Source organism: Mytilus edulis, chromosome 13, assembly GCF_963676685.1.
Source record: "Mytilus edulis chromosome 13, xbMytEdul2.2, whole genome shotgun sequence".
In the NCBI taxonomy this organism is placed as follows: Eukaryota; Metazoa; Mollusca; class Bivalvia; order Mytilida; family Mytilidae; genus Mytilus; species Mytilus edulis.
In genome coordinates this window covers 65,935,134-65,950,968 of record NC_092356.1, presented here as the reverse complement: position 1 = coordinate 65,950,968, position 15,835 = coordinate 65,935,134, and the positions used below count along the sequence as shown (strand labels likewise).

Below are 15,835 nucleotides of genomic sequence, written 5' to 3'. Positions count from 1 at the left end.
TTTTATAAATTCTTTTGGAGATATTGATATTGAATTAAAAGCAAGTCTTTTTCTTCAAAGATATTTTATCCACAGTCATATCTTTATGTATACAACATTTTTATTAATTATGGTAATGAATAAGGCTAGAGGTCTTGGTTAGATATTAATCATGAGTTATGTCTACAGATTTTTTTTAAAAGCAAGACAGTTTTAAGCCTAAATTTAAAATGTAAGACAAAATACTGATATGAAGTTACCACAAAGTGGCAATATTATACACTTGCCTTTAAATTTTAACTACTATAAATAAAATTTTTGTATTTCAGTAAATGAACATTTAAAAGACTGTCCAAAAGTACCAGTAGTTAAAGAATTCAGGTATTTACAGAGATAAAGATATACCTTTGTGACATCAACCCATTGATACAAATAACCTCAACATGCAGCTATCTATACAATGTGACATGCTCTAGATAACACTGCATTTAAAGATGAGAGGATTTTTTTTAAATTTTGGATAACTTTACTTTTGTTTAAACTGTTTGTTTATATACAAAACTATCAAAAATCTCAAAAGTGGTAAATGAATTTAATAGAGATAGTCCAGTCATTATAGCATAAATTTGACCCTAACCTTGAAGTAATTGCAACACAAGATTTTTAAGTTTTAATCTTTAGCATTATACCCCCAATATACACAGAAAAAAGTCCCATAAAATCTAACTTTAGGAAAACTCAAAATTTACAATTTTAAAATTCCCATGGAGAGTTTCATTGATATGGGAGATAACTCTGCAAAGATGGCAGAAATATCAATAAAAATTTATACAAAATTCTAACTTGACCGCTTCTATTCAACAGTATGTATTGATTCTTGATATTTTAGCCGTCTTTAGAGTATAACAAACAACTCTAAAGGTGTTTTCATCTCTTTTATCAAGCTACAACCTAGATTTCATAATTCATTAGTTTCTATTTATTAGATTTTTATACGACTGCAAAAATTGAAAATTTTATGGTCGTATATTGGTATCACATTGGCGTCATTGTCGTCGTTGTCGTCGTAGTCCGACATTTGGTTTTCGCACTATAACTTTAGTATAAGTTTATAGAAATCTATGAAATTTTAAAACAAGGTTTATGACCACAAAAGGAAGGATGGGATTGATTTTGGGAGTTTTGGTCCGAACAGTTTAGGAATTAGGGTCCAAAAAGGGCCCAAATAAGCATTTTCTTGTTTTTTTGCACTATAACTTTAGTTTAAGTAAATAGAAATCTATGAAATTTTGACACAAGGTTGATGACCACAAAAGGAAGGTTGGGATTGATTTTGGGAGTTTTGGTTCCAACAGTTTAGGAATTAGGGGCCAAAAAAGGGCCCAAATAAGCATTATTCTTGGTTTTCGCACAACTTTAGTATAAGTAAATAGAAATCAATGAAATTTAAACACAAGGTTTATGACCACAAAAGGAAGGTTGGGATTGATTTTGGGAGTTGAGGTCCCAACAGTTTAGAAATTAGGGACCAAAAAGGGGCCCAAATAAGCATTTTTCTTGGTTTTCGCACCATAACTTTAGTATAAGTAAAAAGAAATCTATGAAATTTAAACACAAGGTTTATGACAATAAAAGAAAGGTTGGGATTGATTTTGGGAGTTTTGGTCCCAACAGTTTAGGAATAAGGGGCCCAAAGGGTCAAAAATTAAACTTTGTTTGATTTCATTAAAAATTGAATAATTTGGGTTCTTTGATATGCCGTATCTAACTGTGTATGTAGATTCTTAATTTTTGGTCCCGTTTTCAAATTGGTCTAGATCTACATTAAGGTCCAAAGGGTCCAAAATTAAACTTAGTTTCATTTTAACAAAAATTGAATCCTTGGGGTTCTTTGATATGCTGAATCTAAAAATGTACTTAGATTTTTTATTATTGGCCGAGTTTTCAAGTTGGTCCAAATCGGGGTCCTAAATTAAACTTTGTTTGATTTCATCAAAAATTGAATAATTGGAGTTCTTTGATATGCCAAATCTAACTGTGTATGAAGATTCTTAATTTTTGGTCCCGTTTTTAAATTGGTCTACATTAAAGTCCAAAGGGTCCAAAATTAACTTAAGTTTGATTTTAACCAAAAATTGAATTCTTGGGCTTCTTTGATATGCTGAATCTAAACATGTACTTAGATTTTTGATTATGGGCCCAGTTTTCAAGTTGGTCCAAATCAGGATCTAAAATTATTATATTAAGTATTGTGCAATAGCAAGAATTTTTAATTGCACAGTATTCAGCAATAGCAAGAAATCTTCAATTGCACAGTATTGTGCAATAGCAAGAAATTTTCAATTGCACAGTATTGTGCAATAGCAAGAAATCTTTAGGAATTGCATAGTATTGTGCAATAGCAAGTATTTTCAATTGCAGAGTATTGTGCAATAGCAAGAAATATCTAATTGCACAATATTGCGCAATAGCAAGAAATTTTCAATTGGAGTTATCTTTCTTTGTCCAGAATAGTAGTTGAATTAACTTAAATCATTGTTTTATACAATATACAATGTATATTCACTTTTACTACCAACTGATAAATTAAAACAATCTTTTCCATTCATTGATAACAAGCACTTTTTTTACATTTTATAATATTTTATGATGTATTAAAATGAGTAGTTATTGTTGCAAACTCCATTAGAAATTTGAATTGAGATTAGTTTTGGAATAAGGGAAAGGGGGATGTGAAAAAAAAAATTGAGGGGGGGGGGGTTATTCTAGAATAAACATGATTGCTAAATACTAAATATGTTCACATAATCATAGTTTGCCATTCATATTGCTAATGTCTCAAAGAGATCTTACTTCACTTTTAAGGTCATATTTTAATGACCCTAGTTCATAACTTTTTCTTGCTGATCATATTTTCAATGTGTTACTGGTTAAAATTTGTATGCACTTGAGAAGGACAGGAGCCTGTAATGTTAGTGGCTAAATGTTATGTCATGACTGTCATTCATCATCCGGAGACAGATCTAATTTTTTTTTATATGAAGTGTAAATTAACTGTCAGATTGGATTCATCATACTCATAATAAGGATTCAGAAAAAAGATGAAAATGACTCTTCAAGAAATCTTTTGTTTTAATGTATAAAACCACAAGTAAGGCTATCTTTTTTATGTGGAACTGTTTGGTTGGTGCGGTCTATTGTACTGCCCAATATTTTAGGATTTTCCAGTCAATTACTTTACCTACAAATGTAAATGTTAAATGTATAAATATGATACTTTCTATGTATAAATGATAGTACTTCTGTTGTAGTGATATGAAAAATTAGCTCTCTTCAAAGATAGCATGCATGTAGGTTTCATGTTTCATCTCAATTTCAGATCCAGAATAGACAATAGAATCAAACAATTGACAGAGGGTCTCATGGGTGAATTACAGGTATCCCCAGAGAGGTCCCTAAGGGGAGGACCTAGAGCTGCCAGGAGAGCTGTAACACAACTGATCAGATTAGGGAAGTCAGCTCAGGTTTGTCAATACATATCTATACAATAGAGGGTCTGATGGGGGAATTACAGGTATCACCAGAGAGGTCCCTAAGGGGAGGACCTAGAGCTGCCAGGAGAGCTGTTACACAACTGATCAGATTAGGGAAGTCAGCTCAGATTTGTCAATACATATCTATACAAATACCCATACTGTATCTGAAATTTCTTTATTTGGGACACATTAAAAATAGTTTATAATGAATTTCACTAAAGAGTTATAAAAATAGGGAGATGTGGAATGATTACCAATGAGACAACTGTCACTCAGACCAAATAACCCAGATTTTATTAACTCAGGGGCACTGTATGGCCTTCAACAAGGATCAAAACCCATGTAACATTGTAGAAGAAGTATGTTTTCACAGATCAGCATCAATTGAATGAAAGGTATATGTTAGATTTTGAAAACCTCAACCAAATTTTAAATCACTGACAATTTACATAGAAAATGAATGCATAGAAAAAGAAAGAGTTTGACATATACTTCAATGAGACAGCTACTCACAGCACTAAAGATATGAGACATCTCTAGGTCAAAATACTTTCTCTTGAAAAAATGAGTATATTTTGTATAAAAAAACACCAAAGTTTTACAGAACAATAAAACATTATATATAGCTAATTTGAATATAAAAGAATGGCTTAAATAAAAAGGATAAAATTGATTAAAAAAAATGATTTCTGTTTTACAGGCATGTGATTTATTCTTGAAGAACCGTAGTGCTATCATCAAGTACAACATTCGTCAGTTAAAGTTTGAAGGAGCTACGACCCTCTACATTAGGAGATTATGTGATGTGTTCTTCCCATGTCTGTCAGAGACGGGCAAGGAGTTTACAAAGGCATTCCAAGATCATTATGGTTGTATGTCTGGTAAGATTATTTGACGTGTACTTCCCATGTCTATCAGAGACGGGAAAGGAGTTTACTAAGGCATTCCAAGATCATTACGGTTGTATGTCTGAAAATGGAAGGAAAACATGTTGTATAAAATTCATGTAACACCATTATCATATTGTCGTTTCAACATTTCTTTTTATGCCCCCACCGTGGTGTCTGTATGTCCATCTCTACGTCCCGAGGTTGCTTTCGGTTCTAAGTTTGAAATTTGGGGTCGTCACTTTTACCGTTCTTGAGTTATGTCCCTTAATAAACAGAAAAATTGCTGAATTTTTCGTTTCCATTCTTTTACTTTAGTTGGCCACAACCAAATGTAATGAAACTTTTACACAATGCTTATTACCACATAACTCAGATCAAGTTTGAAATTGGTTGTCGTCACTTTTACCGTTCTTGAGTTATGTCCCTTTACAAACATAGAAATTGCTGTTATTCGTTTCCCTTTCTCTAACTTTAGTTTGCCTCATCCAAATGTAAGGAAACTTATACACAATGCTTATTTCAACAAAATGCAGATCAAGATTGAATTTTGGTGGTGCCTTTTTCATGTTTTTTACAAATGGAAATTACTGAATTTTTCGTCTCTGTTCTCTATCTTAAAGGGGCACTAGCTAAGAGATATATAAAAAACTAAAGTAAGATTTTTAACCGGATTTTTGTGACAAAAATGTCGGTTATTGATTTGGGGATGTACAGCGGGCGGTCGGGCAGGTGGGCGGGCGGCAATCAAATGTTGTCCGTGCATTAACTCATGAACCGTTCAACCAAAGCTTTTAAAATTTTAATATGTTATTACTGACAACTATACGAAGGTCAAGTTCAATAATGGCGATTTTGACTTTTACCGTTCAGGAGTTATGGTTCTTGAAAGATTGAAAAATGGAATTTCCAGTCGTGTCCGTGCATATACGCGTGAACTGTTCTACCAAAGCTTCCCAAATTTTAATATGTTGTTACTGATGACAGAATGGAGGTCAAGTTCAATAATGACGATTTTGACTTTTACCGTTCAGGAGTTATGGTTCTTGAAAGATTTAAAAATGGAGTTTCCAGTTGTGTCCGTGCATTTTCTCATGAACCATTCAACCAAAGCTTTTGAAATTTTAATATGTTGTTACTGATGACAAAAAAGAGGTCAAGTTCAATAATGACGATTTTGACTTTTACCGTTCAGGAGTTATGGTTCTTGAAAGATCGTAAAATGGCGTTTCCATTCATGTTGTTGCATTTACTCATGAACCATTCAATCTAAGCTTTTCAAATTTTAATATGTTGATACTGATGACAAAATGGAGGTCAAATTTGATATTGACGATTTTTACTTTCACCATTCATCAGTAATGGTTCTTGTGATATTGCCAGGACACAAATAAATGTTAATAAATCCAGTTTGCTGTCGTTGTGACAGCCTCTTGTTTTTTGTTCAATCAATAATGAAAGTGAAATAGTGAAATGATAATTCGCTTTTATCATCCAAAATGGTTCAATTTTGTCAAGTTAAGCGAAAAAACATTGATAATTACTCATTCACTTGCAAGTGAATTAGTCGACCTCATTAAATCCGTATTCATGTGAACTTCAATTTAACCCCTTGCTAGAGATTGACAACGCATGCATTGTACGTGTACTGGTTATTTAAAGAAAAAGAATGTCAACAATGAAAGTGAAACTACAGTAAATCATTTGATTACTGTTTCGATCCATATAAAATCATTCTTATACGGTTAAAAAACAATGAGAAACATATATTTTTAATCTATAAAATAAACTCAAACAGACCTAAAAAAATCCAATTGCACGTGTTGGTTTAATCTATTCATATCTTTATTCACGTTTACATCCCTTATATGGTCATCTGAGGTGAAATCCATAGTTTATAAGTTGGCGTCTGGACTAAAATACACACGAAACGAAGCTTCATATTATCTACCCCATGCTCTGTAAACTGTTTATTTTAGACTTTTGGTAGTTAAGATAAATGTTTTACATTATTATAAATCAAATATGAGAATTTGAGTCAAATCGGTGACCAAGAATTTGACAGCTAATACCCCTTTAAGTTAGCCTCAACCAAATGTTATAAGACTTATACATAGTTATACCACAAAACTGAGATCAAGTACAAACTTGGGTAGCATCACTTTTACTGTTTTTCAGTTATGCTCCTTTATAACTTTATATGATTTGCAAGCGGGGGCATCATCTATGTCTAAAGGACACATTCCCCATTTATAACTTTATATGATATGCAAGCGATCATAAGCGGGGGGGGGCATCATCTATGTCTAAAGGACACATTCCCCATTTATAACTTTATATGATATGCAAGCGGGGGCATCATCTATGTCTAAAGGACACATTCCACATTTATAACTTATTTAATTAAAGTAAAATGCTGAAAGCTTTGACAAAACCTGGAAATCAAATATCCATGAACAATTATAAATTCCATTTAATGATATTTGTTATATAATATTTGCTGTAGCAGTTCTGGTGTCAATCAATTAGGATTGTCCAATACATTTGAAAGGAGACATTTTTAAATCAAACATGTGTCTTATATATTTGTAGCATTTGTGGTGTGGGCCAAGGAAGAGTTGGAAATGTGTGTCAATACGTTCAATAGACATGTATTTGGTGGCAAGTCAACGTTAACAGTTATATCAGAATGTGTACAGACAGCCAGACAACATTGTGACGAACAGGTACCGATTATTTAGTATCAGTATATAGCTATTAGAGGGGGCGTAAGGGGGTATCTGCACGGAAGAACCTGAAATAAAATTGCCATTTAACGATGAACGAACAATTAAAAAATGTCTTACACCTTGAACTTTTTACCGATTTCACGAAACACAGCAAATAACGAACCTGTTTCACAGCTACACATGAAATCAAAATTGCAAAACATGTTGTACGAAAATAACCCTTTACCACCCTCTTAATAAATGAAGTATTTAGATAATAAATAAAGACGGTAAATTCAAATTTTATTGCAAGGTTTTTTTCATTTAGAACTTATAACTTAAGGAACTTCTATTTTGTGACAGACATTATTTATAATTTACCACCAAAAATATATAGATAAAAAAGTGTTATACAGATATAAAAAAATGTAAGAGACACAAAGTATCCTTTAATGAGTAAGTTGTGGAGATTGTAGTTACTGAATGCCATCTCTATTCTATATTTTTAGCTATGTAGTATTGGTTTTGATGTTTCATTTGTGTTTGAGGACACGATAACACCAGAGTTGGAGAGAGTTGTTCAAGAAAATAGAGACCAGATGATTGAAGGAATAAAATATAGGGGGAATGTAAGTTTCTTTATATCAGGAAATAAAAATATAACTTGGAAAAAAGTTGCTTGCCAATGAAACATTATCCACAGAACAAAGTACAAGTATGTGAAAAATAACAGGTCACCATATGGCTTTCAACAATGAGCAAAATCTGAACCTTAAAGTAAGCTAATAAAGACACAAACTGATGGAGGATAACGTCTAATCTAAATGGGTACAAACATGGGTAAGTCACAGATATATTAAATAATTACTAGTAATTAGATAACACCTACTCCAAGATGGATCCAAGTGAGAGGAACGGAAGATATTCAAATAGACCACTTTGAGTTGTGTCCTTCACTGAAAAAAATTGTCAGATATGTGTGTCTTTATGACATCATTTACAAGATAAAAGAAAAGCCTGTATCTCTGCACTATTTACCATCATCAAGTGTCCTAGTGATCAATATTGTGCAGGATATACTAGAAATTATTGTTTTTTTCCGTAGTTACTAAATCTTAATTTGGTAATGACAGCAGTGCTGATAATTAATTATATTTGATTTGATTTTTGGTGTTTTAACACCATTTTTAAGCACCGCTTTTAGGCTATTTCTTGGCGGTCAGTTTTTATTGGTGGAGGAAGCCAGAGTGCCCAGAGAAAACTGACAGTCCTAGTCAATTAAGTTTGGAGACAAGTGCACCTGCACGAGCGGGATTCAAATACACAACCTCAGGGTTGACTGGCTAGTGATTACAATAGTAACTACTTTGACCACTCGGCCACTGATAATTTGCTGACTAATTCCTACCATATAGCATCATATTTTTCCAACCACTTGCTCTATTGTTACACAGAAGTGACAATGCTCCTTAACATTAGAGTGATGTTTAATGATTTTAACAGAAATGCTTCGAACTCGAAAAATGTCTATCAATTAATTGTCAGGGTTTGCTTTTCCTTAGAATTTAGTAAAATGACAATTTTATATTATACTTTTCATGCCCCCATGTGTTTTATCTAAAACAGCACTAAAACAAGAATGTGTCCCCAGTACACGGATGCCCCATCCGCACTATCATTTTCTATGTTCAGTGGACCGTGAAAATGGGGTTAAATCTCTAATTTGGAATTAAAATTAGAAAGATCATATCATACAGAACATATGTACTAAGTTTCAAGTTGATTAGACTTCAACTTCATCAAAAACTACCTCGACCAAAAACTTTAACCTGAAGCGGGACAGACGGACGAACGAACGAACGAACAGACGCACAGACCAGAAAACATAATGCCCATAAATGGGGCATAATAACATTTGGTAATTTTACAACATCAAGTAACTATCATTTGTTACTGAAATATTGAAATATATATATAGCTTCTGTAGATTATGTATTTGTTAATTGAATATTTAAATATATATATATAATAATTAGTAAGATACATGTAGCTTCTATTGTAGATGTCTTAATCATTCATTTATTTATTTTTTACCCGGTACTCAATTTAAATACATGTTTTATTAGGATGATAAATGGAGGAAAATGAATCATTTGAAGGAGAAGGAGTGTAGCAGATTCCTGGAAGAGATGATGTCTGTAGGTCTGGATCTTAAACCTTATGTAGAAAGTAAGAATTCAATACTATTTTACAATGACGAGTTGCAGTTTAATTATTTACCATTTGTTCCGCAGGGCGCAGCTTTATACGACCCCAGTGGTTGAACCCTGAACAGTTGGGGCAAATTTGGTCACAATATTCAAGCTTGATTCTGTCTGAATTTGGATTGTGATCAAATTTTTTACATAATATAGGTTTTTGGAAAATGACGCAGTCATTGTTCCATTACTGGCGACCTGAACTTCATTATATTTCTCTGCCTACTGCGCTTGGTTTCGTATTTACTATTTTCTTTACAAACTGGAATCTGCTTGTGTTATCATTATTATGCATGAGAGGTCATTGTGTAGTAATCAGCCAGGAACCAGTTTACAAACTAACTGGTTTTTGCTTGTATTCCACTACACTCGGACAAAGTGTTGTAGTTTGATGGGAACCAGTTTAGAATTTGTAAACTACAAAACGTAATCGGTTATTGTTCATTCCGTTTTGGTGTTTCATACCGACTTTTATGGTTTGAATAAGCTTAAGACCCTTCAAACATTAATGTGATAGGTATATTAAAGACTGTTTTACAAAAGGATGGAACTGTAATGCTTTCAAAGTCGTACTATAGTGATATCTTATATGTACGGATTTCCACTCTCACCGGTTAATTTCTTTTTTTACACGTGCTTTTGAAACTTCCTGTTTAAACATCGCAAGTTTTAAAATTGTTTTTTGAGTGAATTTAACTTATTTTAACAATCATGAAGCGTTCCAGAATCATTTTCAAGCAGTTTCTTCTTCTCTTTGATGATGGAAAATAGTTTTTTGGAAAATGACGCAGTCATTGTTCCATAACTGCCGACCTGATTTCTCTGCCTACCGCGAATGGTTTCGTATTTACTAATTTCAATACAAACTGGAATGTGCTTGTGTTATCATTATGAATGAGCATTGTGTAGTAATCAGCCAGGAACCAGTTTACAAACTAACTGGTTTCTGTTTGTATTCCACTACAGTCGAACGAAGTGTTGTAGTTTGACAGGAACCAGTCCAGAATTTTGTAAACTACAAAACGTAATCGGTTATTATCATTCCGTTTTGGTGTTTCATACCGACTTATATGGTTTGAATAAGCTTAAGACCCTTCAAACATTAATGTGATAGGTATATTTAAGACTGTTTTACAAAAGGATGAAACTATTTTGCTTTAAAAGTCGTACTATAGTGATATATGTTATGTACGGATTTCCACTCTCACCGGTTAATTTCTTCTTTTACACGTGCTTTTGAAACTTCCTGTTTAAACATCGCAAGTTTTAAAATTGTTTTTTGAGTGAATTAAACTTATTTTAACAATCACGAAGCGTTCGGGAATCATTTCAAGCAGTTTCTTCTTCTCTTTGATGATGGAAAATAGGTTTTCTCAAGAAAATATCGCAAACGATCGCAGAGGAATTGAAACGTACAAGTCAAGTCGGCACCTGGTTAAATTGGCATCTAGTTAAATCGGCACCTATTTGACGTCAATTCGGCTTCCAATAATATTTATTATAATATTTTCTATTCAATTAATTAATAACTGTTACCAAGTACATAGTGAATATAAGGTAAACAACGAAACCAAAGTGAATATGTTGTTGTGTATAAAATTAAACAACGAAGCTATTGTTTTAACCATTAGACAATTATTAAAATTAAATGGAAAACTATGAGTCCCTTTCAATAAATCAAACTTTCATGCCAAATAATTAGCAAATTTAAGGTGTTTTTTTCCCAGTAATGTTTAAACAGCATTAAACAAACAATCCTGTAAAAGACTCAACTGGTTAAATAATGCATAAAAATATCCAATATCTCATGTATTAGTCCAAATAATAATGACGTCTGACAAGGCTATTTTATTTTTTTAACATAGCCTTGTGGTCATAGGAAGGTGTCCCAGAATAAAATTTAAAAAGCCTTGCCAGACGTAATAATTATTTGGACTACTCATATATATCATTAAAAATACACCAAAAAATTCATGTAGTTGAGAAAAATAAATACATACAAAATGTACATGAACATCCAAAAAAAGTGAAAGTTAGTATTAACTCTTTTTGCTTTAAAAATTTACAACTGCATTTAAGTATTGAATGCTTTTTTTTTGTAAATTCATTGAGGTGTAAAAGCGTTGACCGAAGTACTTTTTGTATGAAGCGCGTAAGCGTAAGCGCTTCATTCTAAAAATGTGCACACGGTCAACGCTTTTGCAACCCTATGAGGTTACAAAAAGAAACATTCAATACTTATAATTACTTTTTTTAGCTAGGATCATGAAAACACGAATTTTATAACTTTTTTATTCAATTCATCTGTGCACTTTATTGTTGGGACCACGTGTTATCATGAATGAAAAGTTTTATTGAGTGATGCAATTGCTTAAGGAATAACATGTGATGTGCAGTTAGCCAATCAGAATAAAGTATTATAATGAAACATATATCAAATGTAATTATAACAAAATACATTATGTTGTAAGAGTTATCTCCCCAAACACTGTTTTTCTTGTGGCCACCTCTCCTTCGTAACCGTAAAAGATTTTATTTTTCAAATTGCTCGTTACATATTTAGGATAAGAATATTCGTTTGAACCATAGCTCTATGGGGACTCCATATGAGAGTTATTCCCCCTTTTTCATTTGATTCAAGCGATATGCATTTTCAACTGGTAAACCATAACTGATAGAGACCTAAGGTCTTCATGAGGTCATTGGTACTAAAAATGAAAATGAGGTCAATGTCAAAGGTCAAGGTCATATTATAAATTTTGATTTTGGCTTATTTTCACTTCTTTTCAAATACTGTATGACATTTTGACAAATAATTTTTCATAAATTATTAGTTGCAACATGTCCTTACTTGTATATTTTGGTTGAAAGGCTGCGCATATAATAAAAGGGAGTTTTTGTCCATCTTACATTTAAAATTACGCGTCAAGTGGTAGTACTCATTAACCAAACATATTAAAGACCTAGGATATTTTGATTCAAGGTCCATGGTTTGTGACCTTGAAATTGAGGTCAAGGTCATAGGTTAATAGGACGTCATAAAGCCATAGGAACTAACATTTTAAACTGATTTCTCATATTTCAATATAAAAATAGATCTTTTCTAGTGGAAAGACTTCAATTGTTCTCTGAACAATTTGTTTTTAATTTACTTCATATTTTGTGGGAGAAGGGGGTTCAGACTATGTGGTATCAGGTCTGTTTGCGCCCAATACACTTTCGCACCTCGCACGTTCACACCCAAGGTTCGTTCGCACTCTACTCATTCGCGCCCAATTTTAATTCAAATTCAAGTTGAATAATTGGAAAATCATGATTGTTGTTTTAAATTGCTTTGGTGTAAATACTGAATGTATTTATAGCTTGGTATGAGTAAAACATTGAAGATTTTAAAGGAAAAACACAAAAGATAATTGTTTTTAAGCCCTTTGATCTGAAACAACGAAACAATAAAATATAGGAACCAAAATATAGCAATCCACTATTATAACCAAAACATTATAAAATTTATTCAACACACAGGAAAAAAAAATAGTCAGAATCTCACTTCATTATGAAAGAGGTCAATGAAACAAAGTATAGCAATACACTAACCAAAACATGATTAAGAGTTATTCAACGCTAAATAAAACGTTGACAAAATACCACTTTATTTAGAAAGGATTATTATTATCTTTAACAATACGCTATCCAAAACATGATTAAGATTTATTCAACACAAAAAAAAAAATGCTGTCTCACTTTATTTTGAGACAATGACAACAATTATACTTATAAGAAAACACTTGCTTACAGAGTTATTAAACACAAAACCAATTAAGATTAGTTGCGAAATTGTAGGGTGTGAAAGTGAAAGGGGGCGAACATGAGTTGGCGCAAACGTGAATGGGCGCGAATGGACCCGGATTCAGCCTATGTACCAGTGAGAAATATAGAAGCCTTTCCACGGGATTTATTTGTACAATTCAGGTAGTCTTGACCTATTCATTTGTCTTAAAAAAAAACCCAGCCAGTTGGCACCTTCACTTCACACACACACATATACGAATATCAATTATATGCTTACGAGACATGTTGCATTGTTAAACAAATTACGGTATGTGAAAATCAAGACTTGCATAAAAACTATCCCAATATTAGAGACAGTGGCGTCATTTTTCTTCAGAGCTTTCAGCTCTTTGATTCTCAAGAAAATACCGCAAACGATCGCAGAGGAATTGAAACGTACAAGTCAAGTCGGCACCTGGTTAAATTGGCATCTAGTCAAATCGGCACCTATTTGACGTCAATTCGGCATCCAATAATATTTGTTATAATATTTTCTATTCAATTAATTAATAACTGTTACCAAGTACATAGTGAATATGTTGTTGTGTATTTAGGTAAACAACGAAACCAAAGTGAAATTATGTTGTTGTGTATAAAGGTAAACAACGAAGCCCTTACCCAAGCTGTTGTTTTAACAATTAGACAATTATTAAAAAAAAATGGAAAACTTTGAGTCCCTTTCAATAAATCAAACTTTCATGCCAAATAATAAGCAAATTTAAGGTGTTTTTTTTTCAGTAAAGTTTAAAAAGCATTAAACAAACAATCCTGTAAAATGCTCAACTGGTTTAAATAATGCATAAAAATAGCCAATATCTCATGTATTAGTCCAAATAATTATGACGTCTGGCGAGGCTATTTTATTTTTTTTCTGTGACGTCTTCCTACGAAGTTCGTAGGAAGGCTTTCTTAGGAAGGCGTCCCAGAAAAAAATTAACATAGCCTTGCGGTCATAGAAAGGTGTCCCAGAATAAAATTTAAAAAAGCCTTGCCAGAGGTAATAATTATTTTGACTACTCATATATATATCATTAAAAATACACCTGACCAAAAATGTCATTTAGTTGAGAAAAATAAATATATACAAAATGTACAATGAACACCCAAAAATGTGAAAGTTAGTATTTAACTCTTTTTGCTTAAATACTGAAAAAAATTCTGGCAACCCCTTACTTATTTTTACTCTTTTTGCTTAAAATACTGTTAAAATATATATTTAACATGGGTGACGAATTGACTATATCAGGTGTCGATTTAACCAGGTGCTGATTTGTCCAGGTGCCAATTTAACCAGTTGCCGGTTTGACTAGAATTCTTTGACAAATTTTTGAAATTACCTGAGTTTCATTAGACCTTTGATAACAGTAACAAAAAGATTATTTACTTAATATTTTGTGGTATCAGGTCTGTTCCCGCCCAATACACTTTCGCACCTTGCAGGTTCGCACCTCGCACGTTCGCACCCAAGGTCCGTTCGCACTCTACTCATTCGCGCTCAATTTTAATTCAAATTCAAGTTGAATAATTGGAAAATCATGATTGTTGTTTTAAATTGCTTTGGTGTAAATACTGAATGTATTTATAGCTTGGTATGAGTAAAACATTGAAGATTTTAAAGGAAAAACACAAAAGATAATTGTTTTTAACAGCTTGGTCCCTTTGATCTGAAACAACGAAACAATAAAATATAGGAACCAAAATATAGCAATCCACTATTATAACCAAAACATGATAAAATCTATTCAACACACAGAAAAAAACATAGTCAGAATCTCAATTCATTTTGAAAGAAGTCAATGAAACAAAGTATAGCAATACACTAACCAAAACATGATTAAGAGTTATTCAACTCAAAATAAAACGTTGACAAAATACCACTTTAATTAGAAAGGATTATTATTATTTTTAACAATACGCTATCCAAAACATGATTAAGATTTATTCAACACAAATAAAAATGCTGTCTCACTTTATTTTGAGACAATGACAACAATTATACTTATAAGAAAACACTTGCTTACAGAGTTATTAAACACAAAACCAATTAAGATTGGGTGCGAACATTTAGGGTGTGAAAGTGAAAGGGGGCGAACATGAGTGGGCGCGAACGGACCCGGATTCAGACTATCTACCAGTGAGAAATATACAAGCCTTTCTACGGTATTTATTTGTACAATTCAGGTAGTCTTGACCTATTCATTTGTCTTAAAAAAAACAGCCAGTTGTCACCTTCACTTCACACACACACATATATACGAATATCAATTATATGCTTACGAGACATGTTGCATTGTTAAGCTAATTACGGTATGTGAAAATCAAGACTTGCATAAAAACTATCCCAATATTAGAGACAGTGGCGTCATTTTTCTTCAGAGCTTTCAGCTCTTTGATTATCACAAAATTAATGTGGTCAAAGATCTAACAAATCTATTGCACAATACATGCAATACTGTGCAATTGGAGATATCTTGAAACTTTTCAAAATTCGAAATTTGAAAAATTTTGAAAAAAAAGGAAGCCCTTCAAAAAATGGAAAAAAAAAATACCCCCCCCCCCCCACCCATCTTTTTGAAACCCCCTTGGACCAATAACCCTTAAACTCAATCCCATGCTTTCCTTTGTAGTATTGAACCATG

At 32.5% G+C, this 15,835-nt stretch overlaps 1 protein-coding gene across 1 annotated transcript in view; it reads left to right on the top strand.

Annotated features, from left to right (window-relative positions):
• The window catches only part of LOC139500609 (exocyst complex component 8-like), a gene marked incomplete at its 3' end in the record, with an annotated part of 39,644 nt that extends 30,305 nt beyond the window's left edge, over window positions 1-9,339 (top strand). The window contains 6 exon segments of the mRNA XM_071289362.1: window positions 309-360; window positions 3,359-3,503; window positions 4,216-4,396; window positions 6,995-7,128; window positions 7,620-7,739; window positions 9,237-9,339. Coding sequence (XP_071145463.1) covers window positions 309-360; window positions 3,359-3,503; window positions 4,216-4,396; window positions 6,995-7,128; window positions 7,620-7,739; window positions 9,237-9,339 — 735 coding nt within the window.
• Between the last annotated feature and the right edge of the window lie 6,496 nt (window positions 9,340-15,835).